The sequence below is a fragment of the Vitis riparia genome, chromosome 2 (assembly GCF_004353265.1).
Source record: "Vitis riparia cultivar Riparia Gloire de Montpellier isolate 1030 chromosome 2, EGFV_Vit.rip_1.0, whole genome shotgun sequence".
Taxonomy (NCBI): Eukaryota; Viridiplantae; Streptophyta; class Magnoliopsida; order Vitales; family Vitaceae; genus Vitis; species Vitis riparia.
The window spans coordinates 7,869,620-7,888,275 of NC_048432.1; the positions used below are offsets into that span (position 1 = coordinate 7,869,620).

Here is an 18,656-nt window from a genome sequence, read left to right on the forward strand (position 1 = left end):
ACACAACTGAAACTTTTATCATCAAGCTTTGTTCTTTTACCGTCAGGCACATGAACATGTGAAATGCATCCAAAAACTCTAAAATAGTCAACTAAAGATTTAAGTTTACCCCAAGCTTCTTCTGAAGTTTTGTTTTGTATTGCAAAGGTTGGACTTCGATTCAAAACATGCACGGTCCAATTTACAGCTTCAAGCCAAAAGGTTTTGGGAAGTTTTTTCACCGATAACATACTACGAACCATATTCATAATGGTTCTATTTTTACGTTCCGCAACTCCATTCTGTTGTGGCGTATATGCAGTTGTTAACTATCGTCGTATGCCATGAACATCACAAAAAATTGCAAATTCCTGGGATGTGAACTCACCTCCTTGATCAGTATGCAAACATCTAAGAAATGAACTTGTTTCCTTCTCGACATAAGTCTTAAAACTTTTGAAAACAACAAAGGCTTCTGATTTCTCTACCAAAAAATAAACCCATGTTTTTCTACTAAAATCATCAGTGAAAGTGAGAAAGTACCTTTTCTTGCTGTTTGAGATTGGATTAATCGGTCCATAAATGTCTGCATGCACTAACTGTAGAATTTCAGCACCTCGCCAGTTGCTTTTCTTTGTAATTGAAGACCTGTGTTGTTTTCCCACCAAACAATCTTTGCATAGTTTAGAGGGAGGCTGAAATTGTGGTAATCCATTCACCATCTTCCTTTGTTGAAGAGTCTTTAAACCTTGAAAACTCAAGTGGCCATATCGACAATGCCAAAGCTGCAAAATGTCTTCTGTGACTGTGTTAAAACAAGTAGATGAAATAGGCTGGGATAGAGCATGTAACATAAACATCCGATTTGAAGACATTTTGGTATCCATAATCAAACCTTTCTGTGAATGAAACACCTTACACTTGCCACGTTGAAACAGAATGGTAAGCCCTTTTTCTTGTAATTGTCCAATACTCAGCAAATTATTCTTCAACTCAGGTAACATTTTAGTAATAAGAAGAGTAATAGCTTATGGCTAACAAAGTAAGGTGGTGCTTATGTTTTAGTTGAATAGAAAAAAACTAAAATATTTTACTTTTTTTATTCAGTTAAAAGTAATTTGTTGTATCAACCAACATAACTAAACAGAACCTATTGATAACAAGTTCACTTTAATTATGTTGGTTGATATCAATGGGTTACTTTTAGCTTAATAGAAAAACCAAATATTTTGCTTTTTTCTATTCAGCCAAAAAACAAACACCATCAAAATGTTTCTTATTTTCTTGGTTTCTAAAATTGAATGACTTTGTAATGACCTGCACTCAACCATGTGGATATTGTCTACTCTGGGTTCAAGAGGGCTCTTATGGCTCTAAAAAGCATGTACATGGTTAAAAAGAGTCTATACATATATAGTTGTGGACCCGCATTTTTCACGTGCATCCCCACTCGAATGGGGAGACTCACTTTTTATTATTGAAAATTTGATTTTTTTTTTTTTTTTTTGAAAAATACTTGGAGTTGTGATTACTACTCAAAAAGTGCTATTTCATAGCTTGTAATTAACTCTTTTAAACACTTTTGAGTAGTAGTTATTGCCTTTTAACCCAATTAACATGTTAAGGCCCCTTGCAATCAATTCTAATCAAATTGTGTTAAGTTTTGGTGTTTTGATAGCTTATTGATCACCAAAGCAATATGAGATTGAGGAGAGTTATATGGAATCCTAGGCAAGCAATGGGAAGCTTAGAGGCATGAAGAACCAAAGCTTTGAAGTCCTTTGCCATAAGCAAATCCGGAATGCAAGGAGAGAAGCAAAAAGGAGAAAAGCAAAGAGGAAAACAGAGTGAAGAAAACAGAGGACACCAGCTGCAGTCTTCCTTCGCACTTTTGGAGCACTTCCCGAAGTCCATTTTCTACATGCTATATACCATTTCAAAGCTCAGGAAGTCAAGAATCCAATGCTTCAAACCGTGTACGATTTAGAGCTGAAATGAGGAAGTTAAAGCCGTTGGAAGCTAATCACTCCAAGCTGAAGAAAGGCTTCAGAAAAGTGCTGCGAAATCACCATTTTGTTGCGAGATATTTCGCAGCCTTTTTGCACAGTGCTATGGATTTCCCCTGAAGCTTCATGACGCGATGGAAGCCAAACACCACAAGATGAAAGCCAACTTTGCAGCAGTGCGAAATCAGTTGGTTGCTATGAAGAAATTTCGCAGCCCTTCTTGTGCACCTGCGAAATCTCGCAGACCTCATTTTGCACAATGCAACGGTCCTGAAGCTTCCTGATAGTTGTGCATCGACTCTTTTAGATCTTTTCTTCTGATATTTTTGTGTCTAAATTTCCATTTTCTCCTTGTATTCAGCCACTCATGTAATTCCTTAGCTAGGAAGTATCCAAGGAAGGGTAAATTACCTTCCTATGTAAACTCTCAGGAGACTCTCGGAGGAGGGGGTTCCAGGGGATCCTTTGTACAGTGTTGGGGTGATGAACCTTTTGTAAAAGTTTCAAAGGAAGTAAAATACAGAGCACTTGCTCTGCTTTTCATATATATTTTTGTTTTCTCATTCTTTTTCTTTCTAGCTAATCAAACTTTGAGGATTTTTCCTCAGAGGATGAGAGGCTAGACTCTTTGTCTCTTGGAGCTAAGGTAACCGGGTAAGTTTCCTCATGCATAAATTGGAAGTTTTGTTGTTTTAGTTTTTAATGAAGAGAAAGTGTGACCCGTTGATGGTTTTTATCTTTTTAGTTAACTTAAAACACCTTTAAATCACTTGGGCCAACACTTGGTAAGGCAAGTGATCTCTAACCATGGAGATGCACTAGTTTACCCCTTGCGAGCCTCTGGGAGGTGACTTGAAGGTAGGATTTTCTAGAATAGCCAACACTTGGTAAGCTTTTGGACTCCAAGGAGGCATCCATTAGTTACCTCTTGCAAGCTTTTGACGGGTAATCCAAGGTTAAAGATCACCTTGAATGGCAAGTGCTAGGTGAGAGGCACAAGCCATTGCAAGGTGCATCAGTGAGAGGGATTTAGTGTTTGAACCCATTAATGGGAAGCATCTGTACAACACCGGTTAGAGAATTAACATATAGTTAATTCTCTAATGCGAGGAAAAGAAACAAGTGACCGGAACTCCCTTTTTGTATGAGGAATCCGAGCCCAGTGATCTAAACTCCAAGAAACCTTTTCTTTGTAAGTAAAATCAGTTACTATTTTTGGTTAGTTTAAAACCTTTCCTTTTTCATTCAAATATCTTTTTGTCTTCTTTTAAAGCTAACCTTGAAATGAAAAGGCACCAATTCATCTTTGAAATAATATCATTTGTGAAGTGAAAACCCATCCCAGTGAACGATCCTAGAGCCACTATGCTATAGTAGCTTTGTCTTTGCTACCCTAGTATATGGTGTAATAGGCTATAAATTTTGTTGATTAATCCCTCAATCAAGGAGCACCAGCTGGACACGAATCAGCTGAGACACCAATTAGGCATGAATAAAATGGCGCCGTTGCCGGGGATGGTGCCACTTTGCAGTGATATGATCTTTTGAGAACACTTGTGATCTTCATCACAAGTTTGGTGATTTTTCTTTTCTTTTTACTAACTCTTTTTAATTGTTCTTTTTCTTTATTTATGTTTTAGTTAACCTTTCAGCTAGTTTTAGTTAGTCTTAATTCTTTGAATTGTTTTTCTTTTGTTTTCTTTTGTTTTCTCTGTTTTTAATTCACAATTTGCTAGTTGTGCATGCCATATTGAATACGAGATAGCAGAGGAAGCCATGAACTTCATGAGTTATGTGGCTGAATTTTCAAGAGAATGGGATGAACCAAATGCTAGAGATATGAGAAGAATGATGTCTCAACCTAATGCCAAGGGTGAGATGTATATTTTGAATGATGGCATAGACATGAAGGCAGAGATTGCAGCTATGGAAAGGAGATTGGATGAGCTAGAAATGAAGAACATGCAAGAAGTGCAAGCCATCTCTCAAACACTATTGCAAGCTATGCCTTGTGCCATTTGTCTATCTTATGAGCACTTGGTGGAAGAGTGTCCTATCATTCCAAAGGAGAGGGAAATGTTTGGTGATTGCAACACCTACAATTCCAATTGGAGGGACCATCCAACATTCTCTTGGAAACCACAACCACCTCAGTACCAGCAACCTGCTCAAGCACTTCAGCAAGCCTCAAACCTTGAACAAGCTATGATGAATCTTAACAAGGTCATGGAAGACTTTGTTGAAGCTAACAAATCCATCAATGCTCAGCTCAGTCAAAGAAATGACTGTGTAGAGAAAAAGATGGATGAAGTGCAAAATGATCTATCTCAGAAGATGGATAATCTCCAAGATTCAATCTCAAGGTTTGCTAACCTCAACACAGTGCAAGAGAAAGAAAACTCTCATTCTCAACCTTATCAAAATTCCAAGGGCATCCATGAAATGGAGGCTCAAAAGGGAGAATCTTCAATGGTGAAGGAAGTTAAAACGGTTATCACTTTGAGTGGTAAAGAGGTTGATCTACCCACATGCAAGCTAGAGCATGAGGTAGAGAGTGAAACAGAGAAAGAAAAGAGGGAGGAAATCAAAGGAAAGAGAAAGGAGAAAAGGATAGAGAAAGATGGCTATGATGTTAATGTACAAGGAGAACCACAGAGGATAGTCATCAAGGAAGAAACGAAGAAACATATGCATCCGCTTTTTCTCCAAGCTTTGTATGGCAAAAAGGGAATTGGTTTTGTTGCCATCATACAATGCAAATCTCAAGTGAGAGATGCAAACTTCATATGGGATTCGGGCAAGCTAAATCAGGATCAAATTTTTTGATGGACTTAGTCTTTCTTAAGACTAGCTAGTCCATACCTTTTTGTTTTACTTATTACTTGTTTTAATTTTGATTTCAATGTTTTAATTTTGATTTCAATGCTTTAATTTTGATTTTTATGCTTTAATTCTAGTTTGTTTTGTTGTAATATAGGTTTTTGGATGATCAAAATCAAGAGGAATTGCAAAGGAAGAAATCGGAGCGAAAACAGAGCAAAAACAGAGCAAAAACAGGGAAAAAACAGGGGTCTGCGAGATTTCGCAGCCTCTGCGAAATTGGCCTTTTGTTGCAAAATCAGTTCGCAACACTTTTGAGTCCTCTGCGAAAGTTTTCGCAGCTGCGAAACCGATGTTTGGCACATGAGTGCCACTTCGCAGCATAGGAGCCCCCATTTCGCAGCTGCGAAGTGGTCTGCGAACCACTAAGGCGTAAAAAGCCCCAATTCCGCAGCGATTTCTCAGCGATTTCTCCATTCCGCGGGGTGTTTCGCAGCTGCGAAACCAACTTTTGGCACACGAGTGCCATTTCGCGGTACAGTGACCCCAATTTCGCAACTGCGAAGTGGGCTGCGAACCACCAAAGCATGAAATCCTCCATTTCGCAGGGAAAGCTCCATTTCGCAGAGGATTTCAAAGTTGCGAAGCCAACTTTTGGCACACGAGTGCCATTTTTGCAGCACGGTAACCCTTATTTCGCAGCTGCGAAACGGCTATGAAGCATAAAAACTCCCAATTTCGCAGCCAAAGTCCCAATTTCGCAGGGTATTTCAAAGCTGCAAAATGGCTGCGAACGTAAAAACTTCCAATTTCGCAGCCAAAGCTCCATTTTGCAGGGCACTTTTGGGCTGCAAAATCACCTCCAAGCTTCGAAATGGTTATGAAATGATCTCCAAGCTTCGAAATGGCTGCCAAATCACCTCCAAGCTTAGAAATGGCCTTCAAATTGTGAAATTGACTTGCAAAATGGAGGGAGGTTTGCAAAAACACCTTACAAAGCTAAGGGAAGTTGCTAAAATGCCAACAAAGCCCCACGACCATGCATATAAAGAGGAGAGCCCCACACACCAGCTGAGTACCCTCTGGAACTCATGAACAGCCACCTCTCCATTTCAGCCATGGCCAAGACTAGAGGAGAGCCCCGCGCACCTTGGGATCACACACATGAAGCCTCTCATTCCATTTCTTACCTCCTTAAACCATCAAAGCCCATAGCTCCAGCTGAGGAGACTATGCCACCTAAGGAGACTACCAAAGCAGAGGTTGAAGTTCTGATCCAGCCCACTCAAGAGGCCACCACAGATGCATCAGCTCCACGGGACCCTTCCATTACTTGATCATCTTTTTATTTTTTGTATTTACTTATTATATTAGTATAGATAATTCCATGTTTTGATATCTTATATTTTGATATTGGATGTATTACTGATGATGCATCATATATAGACATCAATTTTTGTTTAAACTTGGCATTTTTCTATTTTTCTCTACTCACTAACTCTTTTGTTTTCTTTGAAACATGTGGTTTCTCCTATACGACTCAGACTTCATGTCACTAAGGAGGTACCACTTCCTCCCTATTTTTAATCGCTGTTGTCACATTGAGGACAATGTTCAGCTTGGTTGGGGGGAGAGTTGAGGAAGTAAGTATTGTTATTAATGCTAAGTTATTTTGGTAATTTAGTTGCTTTTTGTTTATTTTTTAAATTTTTTAAGTTTTTATTCTACTCTCCATGGTTATTAAGGAAAAATTTTCAAAATGAAAAGGGAGAAATTGAATTTTTGTCTTTTTTACTTGACTTAGATTTTGCATTATGCTTATTAAAGTTGATGAATTGTTGAAACATCTATTGAATTCAACCTTAGTTCTTCCACTTTAAGCTATTCACACACTGTGCACACTAGGTTCCGATTATAAGATGAAAAACTATTTCCCTCTTGACTTAGGAAAATTTTAGACTTGGTACCTTTGACCTCATTTAATAGTGTTGGGACACCTTGTAAAAGGCCAATGAGCCTTTGAAAAAAAAAAAAGAAAGAAAGAGAAAATTGTTTGCTTGCCTTGAAACCCGAGCAAGGTCTGAGTGGTATATGGTGAAAATCTTTAAAACCTGGTGCCCTAAGCCTTAATTGGTTGGGAGTCACCGACCTCAATGCTCGTTACATGGGTGAATAGGTGGAGTTTAGCATACTGTAGGTGCTTGGGTATTTAAAAATTCATTCTCAAAAGTCCGGGGTGAAATCCGAGGAGTTAGTGGTTGAAAAATCCTTAAAACTTGATGCCCTAAACCATAATTGGTTGGGAGTCATCGATGGACCCCCGTTACATGGACAATTTAGAAAAGAATGCCTTTAAGCTTTGCACTCCTACAAGAAAAAAAAATTGTGAAAGAAAAGAGGTGCGTTCTTAGCCTATTGGAGGTTGATTAGTTTGCTAAGCTTTGAAAAAAAACTAGGTTGAGGGGAGAGATTAGTTTGACATACTATATTCGGAAGCTTATAAATAACACATAGATTTTTGTGGAAGAGTAAGGGTTGGACCTTTGGAAGTGGAAATTATTTTGAAGCTTAAATTTGCATAATGCCTACTCTTTATGAATTGTGATTAGACAAATTATTTGATAGCTCCTATTGAAGTTTGAGTTTTATTTCTTTAATGTTCCATGTGAGAGTTTGATCAGTCATGCCACTTAAACATTTTTTGAAGTGATCAGCATGATGTTGTAAATTATGGTACTTTTATTTTATTTTTCTCTCCTTCATTGCTAAGGGACTAGCAATATGTCGGTTGGGGGGAGTGATTACTACTCAAAAAGTGCTATTTCATAGCTTGTAATTAACTCTTTTAAACACTTTTGAGTAGTAGTTATTGCCTTTTAACCCAATTAACATGTTAAGGCCCCTTGCAATCAATTCTAATCAAATTGTGTTAAGTTTTGGTGTTTTGATAGCTTATTGATCACCAAAGCAATATGAGATTGAGGAGAGTTATATGGAATCCTAGGCAAGCAATGGGAAGCTTAGAGGCATGAAGAACCAAAGCTTTGAAGTCCTTTGCCATAAGCAAATCCGGAATGCAAGGAGAGAAGCAAAAAGGAGAAAAGCAAAGAGGAAAACAGAGTGAAGAAAACAGAGAACACCAGCTGCAGTCTTCCTTCGCACTTTTGGAGCACTTCCCGAAGTCCATTTTCTACATGCTATATACCATTTCAAAGCTCAGGAAGTCAAGAATCCAATGCTTCAAACCGTGTACGATTTGGAGCTGAAATGAGGAAGTTAAAGCCGTTGGAAGCTGATCACTCCAAGCTGAAGAAAGGCTTCAGAAAAGTGCTGCGAAATCACCATTTTGTTGCGAGATATTTCGCAGCCTTTTTGCACAGTGCTATGGATTTCCCCTGAAGCTTCACGACGCGATGGAAGCCAAACACCACAAGATGAAAGCCAACTTTGCAGCAGTGCGAAATCAGTTGGTTGCTATGAAGAAATTTCGCAGCCCTTCTTGTGCACCTGTGAAATCTCGCAGACCTCATTTTGCACAATGCAACGGTCCTGAAGCTTCCTGATAGTTGTGCACCGACTCTTTTAGATCTTTTCTTCTGATATTTTTGTGTCTAAATTTCCATTTTCTCCTTGTATTCAGCCACTCATGTAATTCCTTAGCTAGGAAGTATCCAAGGAAGGGTAAATTACCTTCCTATATAAACTCTCAGGAGACTCTCGGAGGAGGGGGTTCCAGGGGATCCTTTGTACAGTGTTGGGGTGATGAACCTTTTGTAAAAGTTTCAAAGGAAGTAAAATACAGAGCACTTGCTCTGCTTTTCATATATATTTTTGTTTTCTCATTCTTTTTCTTTCTAGCTAATCAAACTTTGAGGATTTTTCCTCAGAGGATGAGAGGCTAGACTCTTTGTCTCTTGGAGCTAAGGTAACCGGGTAAGTTTCCTCATGCATAAATTGGAAGTTTTGTTGTTTTAGTTTTTAATGAAGAGAAAGTGTGACCCGTTGATGGTTTTTATCTTTTTAGTTAACTTAAAACACCTTTAAATCACTTGGGCCAACACTTGGTAAGGCAAGCGATCTCTAACCATGGAGATGCACTAGTTTACCCCTTGCGAGCCTCTGGGAGGTGACTTGAAGGTAGGATTTTCTAGAATAGCCAACACTTGGTAAGCTTTTGGACTCCAAGGAGGCATCCATTAGTTACCTCTTGCAAGCTTTTGAGGGGTAATCCAAGGTTAAAGATCACCTTGAATGGCAAGTGCTAGGTGAGAGGCACAAGTCATTGCAAGGTGCATCAGTGAGAGGGATTTAGTGTTTGAACCCATTAATGGGAAGCATCTGTACAACACCGGTTAGAGAATTAACATATAGTTAATTCTGTAATGCGAGGAAAAGAAACAAGTGACCGAAACTCCCTTTTTGTATGAGGAATTCGAGCCCAGTGATCTAAACTCCAAGAAACCTTTTCTTTGTAAGTAAAATCAGTTACTATTTTTGGTTAGTTTAAAACCTTTCCTTTTTCATTCAAATATCTTTTTGTCTTCTTTTAAAGCTAACCTTGAAATGAAAAGGCACCAATTCATCTTTGAAATAATATCATTTGTGAAGTGAAAACCCATCCCAGTAAACGATCCTAGAGCCACTATGCTATAGTAGCTTTGTCTTTGCTACCCTAGTATATGGTGTAATAGGTTATAAATTTTGTTGATTAATCCCTCAATCAAGGAGCACCAGCTGGACACGAATCAGCTGAAACACCAATTAGGCATGAATCAAGTTGCCACTTATCTTAGTTTTTTTTAAGGGAAAACAAAATAAGAAATAAAACCTTATGTGACTCATTATTTGGAAAAGAAAAACCAAGTCCTAATACGAGGGTCAAGTCACCTATTAGAAAGGTACGGTGGTGAGCCGTAGCACCCTTTTAAGTCCGTATACATACGGTCTCTACTAAATGAATGGAGCGAACTATGACAATTAATTAATTGATCATGGATACCGAGAAAAAGAATCATATAAATAAATATGTACAAGTCATGGTAAAAATCAAATTACAAGAATGTATAAGAGAAATGATAAGAGAATTACGCAAATTTATTTATCAAAATAATTTTTTTTAAATATATATATATATATATTTCAAAAATTAGTTTTTAAAGAAATTTCAAAGGATTTTATTAAAAAAAAAAACAATTTTGAATGAATGATTTTAATTTATTTATTAACAAAAAAAAAAGTTTCAATTTATCTTCAATAAATGATTTGATTCAATTTCGTTTGAATTCGATTTGCTTTTTTTAAATAAAAAAAAAAATCATTTACACTCAATTTTAAAAATAAAAAAATTATTAAAAAAATTCAATTTGGTCTTTTTTTACAATAAAAATAATTTTTATTCATTTTGCTAAAAAAAATGATGAATTTTTACCATCTTATTTACAAAAGTATTTCAATTTATTTTTGTTGAAGAAAAATGATTAATATATAATAAAAAAATTATAACTTTATCCGCAAAAAAAAAAAAAAAATTAATTAAAAAAAAAGACTCCTATAGCTTTATTTACAAAAATATTAAAATTCAATCCAATTTTATTAATAATGAAAAAAATTATTAATAGGAAAGTGAATTTTTTCAAAATTATTTACAAAAGTGTCTTGATCCCTTTTTTATTTGTAAAAAATGATTTATTATTTTATTTCATTAAAAAAAGATTTATTGAAGAAGATATTTTATCTTTGTTTGATTTAAAGGAAAGTTTTTCAATTTTATTAAATATTTGGATTTTATAAATAAATAAAAAATAAAAAATAAAATAAAATAAAAAAGAGTTTGTCCAATATTATTTAAAGAAAAGCAATTTTTCATATTTTATTCATGAAAGCATCCCACTTTGATGTTCCAAATTGATTTTTGTTCTCTTTTAAAAGGACTTTATTTGCTTGAAAAGGAAGTTTACACTTTGACAATTTTATCTAAAAAGAAAAGAATTTGATTTCCTTTTATTATTAAAAAAAAGTGTGCTTTCAAATTATTTAGAAAAAAGAATTTACATTAAAAATAAAGATCTTTTGATTATAAAATATGAGATTTTATAGCATTATGGTAACTAGATGATTATCCGTATTGATGTATTTCTCTTTGTCACTCTCTATAAAAAAGAGAGACCTTTAATGAAAATTGATTATGTTTTCTTCCTACATTCTAATTTCTCTTTTTTGTTTTCTTCTTCTTCCACTTTATTATTTTACAATATGTTATCAACACAACACTTTGAGTATGTAAAAAAAGAGAAGAATTTATCTACAAATTTTCTTATATGTATGTAGCCTTATTTTCTTCAAGCGAAATATGAAAAGTAGCATGCATTTTATTTTATTATTATAATTTTTATATACTTTATCTCATAGCAAAAAACTACGTAAATCATATTTCATATAATCAAGCCAAAAGTTTGTAATTGTAGATATTTTAATTATTTAATAACCAAAAGTTATATAGAAAAAAATTTCATAACTAGAAGTTATGAGGTAAATTACAAAATTACAAATACATAGTTGGAAGCTATGCATATGATCCCTAATTACTTTTTAATTATATTATATAGGGAGAATTGTGTTTTGGGCCCAATTGGGCCCAAAAATTAAGATCTGGTCCATATATCTTACATAATTAAGCCCAACACCCAAAGAAAGTCTGAAAATTGAGAAGAAAGATATTGTCCTTCATTAATCCCCAAAATACCCTTAACTCTTACATAGGCACATAGTGAGTGTGAGTTTCAATTTTTTTGTGTTTTTTTTTCCTCTTTTATATTCCCTATTAAGTATTACTCATTTCTAACTTTTTCTTTTTCTTTTTCTTCCAATCTATATTTCTATTTTATGTCAAATAAAAAGCAATAATGTTTTTTTTTTCTTTTTTTTTTCTTTTTTAAAGATATTGAATCTTTTTACTCTTATTATAAGTAAGGATAAAAATTTTAGAATTTTTCATCCAAATATTTTTTATCTTTTTGTATTTATCTTTTAGTTTAATTTTCATTTTTTATTTTAAATTTATATTACCCTTTCATTTATACTTTTCTCTTATTTTTAATTATTTTTTATATTTTCTACATTAACCATATTTTAAAAAATTTAAAAATTGACTATCACTTCACTTTTATTATATATATATATATATATATATATATATATATATATATATATATATATATATATATCCTTTTAGCATTTTAATTTTTAATGTTTTTATCTAGATAGACTAATACAAAGCATTTTGACTCACAACAAGAAAATTGTCAGTACAATTTTTTAGTGAAACTTTAGAAATTAAATTTCAAATAAAATATATTATATAAAATTTTATCTAAAAATTATTGAAAGTGGTATTTATTTTTTTTTTATTGACTTTCAACTTATCTAATTTTTTACTTGAAAGGTAATAGAACATGTTTACAAAAAATATATATATATAGTTTTCCATTTTTTTAAATAAATGAGTATAAATATATTAAAAGAATTAAAGATAATTTTAGTAAAAAATATGATTATAATTTTAAATATAGATTCATTTGGATAAAAATTCACCAAAAAAAAAATAGTGGAAAGAAAGAACATTGTTAAAACTACAAAAACAAAATATGCAATTACAAAATTTTGATGATAAAATTTAAAAATAAAATTCGAAACAATTCTTGAGTGAGAGAATTTGAGTGCGAAAAAATCCTTGAGTGGAAAAAAATGAGAAAGTTTTTCAAAATCACTTGAAATCCTTAACAAAAAGTAGTCTTGTACACCCCTGTACAATTAGTAAATTTGTCTTGTATAGTTAGTGTAATACCCTTGTACAATAACTCAAATTTCATACATCATCTCATGAATATCTGACAATAAGTCGGTTAACTATGTTTGCATTGGTTTTGTTTTAAAAAAGAAGAAAATTTGTTGTATAATTTTGTTTTACAATCATTATAAATGAGATACCTATTCAAATGACCATATACAAGTTTGATAAAGTGCATGAGATGAATGTATGTTTAACCAATGTGTGTAAGGAATGTTATCTATCCTCGGTAAGGGGAAATAAACAAAGAAGTTTTTCAGAATCACTTAAAATCCTTCACAAATAATAGTCTTATACACCCTTGTACAGTTAGTATATTTATCATGTACATTTAGTGTAAATACCTTGTACAGTAACTCAAATTCCATATACCCCCTACTCAATGTGTAACTATAGGTAGATTAACCATGTTTTCATTGGTTTGGTTCAAAAAATAGTAGAAGATGGAAAAACAAAATTTTCTCTCAAACATCATTAGTGAGATAAGTATTCGAATTTTCATATGCGAGTTAAATAAAGTGCATAAGATGAGTGTGTGATAGAGAAATGTGTACCTTGAGAGTGTGCAATCCTTAGATGACAAGACAAAAAAAAAAAAAGTTGTCCAAAATTGATTGAAATCTTTAACAAATGATAGTCTTGTATACCCCTTTGTGGACCCCGCATTTCGGCTCATGCGTTTCCCACTCGAAGGCGAGCTCGATTTTTATTTTGAAAAACGATTTCATTTATTGATTAAGAAAATGACTTGGAGTCGCCACTTATTTTCGTTTTATTTTTTTAAAGGGTAAACAAAATAAGAAAGAAAACCCTAAGTGTGACTCCTTATTTTGGAAAAGGTGATCTACGAAAAAACCGGATCGGGTTCAGGGGTCAGGTTACTTATTGGGAAGGTACGGTAACGACCGTAGCACCCCTCTAAGTCCCTAAAGTCGGGTCTCTACTAATAGAATGAAGCTGACATGACAATCAATGAGAAAATCAATGAATACTCGAAGCGATCATGCACATATGGGAATCAAAACATGTATAAAGAATGAACAAAATATGAGTGGATACATACCTGGTCCTCCAGTCGCGAATGCGCTATCATGGAACAGGATTAGTGAATCACGAATAGATAAAATTATGCGCATGTCAAGGAATAGAATAAATCAAACAAGCATGGTAAATCAATCAATCAATCATAAAATCACATATGCGGGGCCCCCACCAAAGCCCGATTGATCTTGCCTGAATTAATCTCACGAAACCCATTATTTCGGAATTATGAAGATTCATCATTCTTGCTTGTGTAAAAAAACAAAAGAGATAGAACATTATTTAAAAAATTGAAGTGGAATTAAAGCTATTCGAGAGAAAACTGGATTTTTGAGATTTATTTGAAAATTAGAGTCTCGAAAATTATTTGAAGATTGAAGTCTTGAAAATTAAATTTAAGAATTGGAATTTCGGATATTAAATTTGAAAGAAATTAGAATTTTGGAAATCGGAAATTAAGTTCAGAAATTGGAATTTTGAAGAATTGTTTAAAATGGAATTTCAAAATAAATAACTAAAATAATAATAATTAAATAGATTAATGTGAATATTAGAATTTTCAGAAATAGAAATTTAATTCGGAAATCGAAAGTTTTAAATGAACTGTTTAAAATGGAATTTTAGAATAAATAAATGAAATAAAATAATTAAATGGATTAATGTGAATATTGGAATTTTTGGAATTATAAATTAAAATCGGAAGTGGAAATTTTAATAAATTGTTTAAAATGGAATTTTAGAATAAATAAATAAAATAATAATAATTGAATAAATTAATGTGAATATGGGAATTTTCGGGACTTAATTCGGAAATCGGAAGTTTAAAAGAATTGATTTAAAATAGAGTTTTAAAATAAATAAATAAAATACTAATGATTAAATAAATTAATGTAAATATGGAAATTTTTGGGATTAGGAATTTAATTAGGAAATAAAAGGTTTTAAAGAATTGATTTAAAATGGAGTTTCAAAATAAATAAATTAATGGGAATATGAGAATTTTCGGGATTAGGAATTTAATTTGCAAATCAGAAGTTTTAAAGAATTGATTAAAATGGAGTTTTTTTAAAAATAAATAAATAAATAAAATACTAATGATTAAATAAATTAATATGAATACAAAAATTTTCGGGATTAGGAATTTAATTCGGAAATCAGAGATTTTTAAGAATTGATTTAAAATGAAGTTTTGAAATAAATAAATAAAATACTAATGATTAAATAAATTAATGGGAAAATTAGAATTTCTGAAATTGGGATTAAATTTAGAAAGCGGAATTTTGAAGAGTTGTTTAAAGATTGAATTTCAAAATAAACAAATAAATAAATGAATGAAAGGATAATGAATAACTTGATGTAAAAATTGGAATTTCGAAAATTGGAATTAAATTTAAAAATTGGAATTTTGAAGAATTATTTAAAGAAGGAAGCTTGAAAATTAAATTTAAAAAAATGGAATTTTAAAGAATTGTTTGGGAATGAAATTTCTGAAAATTGGATTCGAAGGGAATTGGAGTTTTGAAAACTTATTCGAATGTGATATTTTAAAAGAATTAAGTTTGGAATTGTGGAATTTTTGAAAAATTAATTTTAAGAATTTGAATCCCGGATAATTAAATTCAAAATTAAAACTTTAGAGAATTATCATGAGAATTGAATGAATTTTTTTTTTTAATAAAGATAAAGATAAATAAATAAATTGGAGCTACGGAAAAATAGAATTTCAAAAATTAGAATTATGCAAACTAATTTTAAAATTAAACTTTAGAAGATTGTTTCGAAAATGATGTTTATCTCGTTTTATTTTATTGTATTCTATTCATTTATTTCATTTTTTATTATTATTATTATTATTATTATTATTATTATTATTATTATTATATATTTTAAAAGTCAGAGATATGGCAGTGGGTATTTGGGCTTCTTTGGACGAAAAATGGCTTGGAGAAGAACAGTGGCAGCGCAATAGGAAGGACACCGACAACGGGGTAATGAGCTGCAGAAAAATCAAATTGGTTGGCGGCGACGGGGTGAGGCAGATTGAGATCTGGGGCCGAAAGACCGACGATTACACCCGGAGACGACGCCTCTCAACTAGAAGACTCCATGGTACTGCTACTGCTCGTGGTTGGCTTCTAAGGCTGATGCTGGTGATTGTGATTCTCATTTTGAATCTGATATTGGCTCGATTGCTGAAGCGGCATGGTTAACGGAAACGTCGGATATGTCGACGGAAAATTAGTCTTGGCCTTGAGATGCATCCTCCACGGAGTCGAAAGTGTTGAACCAGACCCGAGTTTTCTTCCGTGGGTCCTGGATCTTGGCGGCAAACCTGCCAAACGGCCTCTTGCGCACGCCTCTATAGTGGATCTCCTCGTTTCCGAATAGCCCGGCGGCTACACCGAAAAGTTTGCCTCTCGGCGCCCTTCGCTTCGTGTTCTGGCGCGAGTGTTTTTGGAAGCAGTGAACGGAAATGAAAACAGAGGGACATAGAGAGAGGAAAAAAATAAAATAAATAAAATAAGGGAGAAGTGGCAACGTTGATCGACCCATGACAACCCGAGAAACCAACGAAAATATATATGCAATCGTCTATCATTCATGCTCAAAAACCAATAAAAATCTATCCAGAAGCGGCAAAGGATGAACAAAGAACAGGGTAATGAGTAGATAAAAAATATAAAACATAAAAAAAAAACCATACCTAGAGGCGCTTCTTTTCTTCTCCGAACTTCACTCTTCTTCTCCTGCGATCCCCTCCTCTCTCTGGATCCCCCCGCTTGAAGAAAAGCTCCCCCCAGATATCTCCTTTTCTTTTCTTCTTTCCTCTGTTTTGTGTCTTCCTCCGCAAGCCAACCCTCCATTTCCTGTTCATCACATCAGCAAGCATGGGCTGTGGCATGCCCATGCAGCTGATTTCCCGGGCGTAGGGAAAAGGGGGCCCCCACTTATATCCAGTGCTGCCAGGCTCCTCTAATGCTATATGAAAAAAACTTGGCTCCCCAAATGGGGGTCTACACCCTTATATAGTTAGAACATTTGTCTTGTCCAATTGAACATTTACCTTGTACAGTTAGTATAACACCCTTGTACAATGGTGCAAATTTCATCCATATGCATACATTATGTGCCACATATGATGTGTGAACCGTGTTTTCAATGGTTTGATTTAAAAAATGATATAAAACGTAAAAACAAAATTGTTCCCTAAACATAATTATTAAGGTAAGTATTTGAATTGTTATATACGAGTTAAATAAAGTACATGAAATAAAAGAATTTATGGTAGGAGAGTGTATAATCCTTAGATGACAAGGAAAAAAAAAAGAAGTTGTTCAAAATGTACAGTCGTGTACACCCCTTGTACAATTAGTGTAATAACCTTGTATAATGGTATAAATTTTATATATATGCATAAACTATATCCACATGAGTGTGTAAACTATGTTCCCAATAGTTTGACATTTAAAATAATTAAAACAAATAAAACGTTATTTTATTTTATTTTCAATGCAAAATGTAATTAAAAATAAAACAAATAAATTACTTAAAAACTATTATTTAAACCAAGTTTATTTATTTATTTCCTTTTATTTTTGGAAATAAAGGAAAAAAATAAAAAATTTATTTAATCATAAGAAATATGAATATAAGATCAATTAGAAAATACCAAATTTATTTATTTATTTCATTTTATTTTTGTAATTAAAGAAAAAATAATAAAGAATTTATTTTACCATAAAAAATATTAATATAAGATATGTTAAAAAATAGAAATAACCCCAAATTTATTTACTTATTTCATTTTATTTATTTTAATTAGAAATTAATTTATTTTAATAGATCAAAATGTGCACAATTAATCTATTACTTTGTTAATTATGGATATATTAAAATTTTCTATTAGACAAAAAATAAATAAAGAAAATAAAATTAAAAAGAGTAATAAATATATATAATTTAGTTATTTAATTATTTTTCATGTAAAAGATAGTCACAAAAAACACATAATTAACCAATTCCTTTGTTTAATTGTAAACATACTATATTTTTTTATTTTTTTATTAAAATAACTAATGGAAAAAAAAAAGGATAATCAATTAATAAAATTTAATTATTTTTTATTTTCATATAAAAAATAGTACTAAACAAGGTTTTCAATTTTTATTTTAAAAATAGTTTTCATTTTTAAATTTTTTTTTTTCAAAAAGAAAATATAAAAAATATAAATCATATCACCATTTTTTTAGAAAGTATTTTTTAAAATAGTTTTTGAGCATAATTTTTCTTTATTTATAATTTAAAATAGAAAATAATGTTGATTTTCAATTATTTATATAAAAAAAATTTATAAACAATGAAAAATCCAAATTGTTAAAATAGAATTATTATGGTTGTATGAATAGTGGTGTGAAAATTGTTAAAATCCAAATTTTTAAAAAACTTATGTGAAAGGTCATTGGGTATTTTAGTTCATCATAATTTTATATCCTTAAAAGGTAATATATGGAAATTTGAAGAGTATATTGACCTCTTAACATCTTATATCCTTCCTATTAATTATGTAAGTTATATGGAACAAATGTTAATTTTTGGTTCCAGCCGAGCCCAAAACACAATTGTCCCTATTATATAACTGGAAGTTATATAAAACAACATTATATGGCTAGAAGCTATATAATGAATAGTTCATAGCCTGAAACTATTTACAAATTTTCACAATAAATAATTCATAACCTAAAGTTATGTACAAATCTACAAGTCTATAGCCTGAAGCTATGTACAAATTTGCATAATGAATAGTTAATAGCCTAAAACTATATACAAATTTGTTCATTTTGTTTTGACAAAATAATCATAACCCGAAGTTATGAAAAATATTGTCTTTTAATTTTTATTTCATATTTATGAATTTTTCATAATAAAAAATTATGGAAACAATATTTATTAACAATTGTTTCATA

At 32.1% G+C, this 18,656-nt stretch overlaps 1 protein-coding gene across 1 annotated transcript; it reads right to left on the bottom strand.

The window, feature by feature from the left end:
* Positions 1-15,930: 15,930 nt before the first annotated feature.
* On the bottom strand, positions 15,931-16,600 carry LOC117929997 (ethylene-responsive transcription factor 3-like). The gene is made up of 2 exons (XM_034850450.1): positions 16,430-16,600; positions 15,931-16,131 (listed from the first exon to the last, which is right to left on the bottom strand). The coding sequence occupies exons 1-2, from the start codon at positions 16,598-16,600 to the stop codon at positions 15,931-15,933; spliced, it is 372 nt and encodes a 123-aa protein (XP_034706341.1).
* Between the last annotated feature and the right edge of the window lie 2,056 nt (positions 16,601-18,656).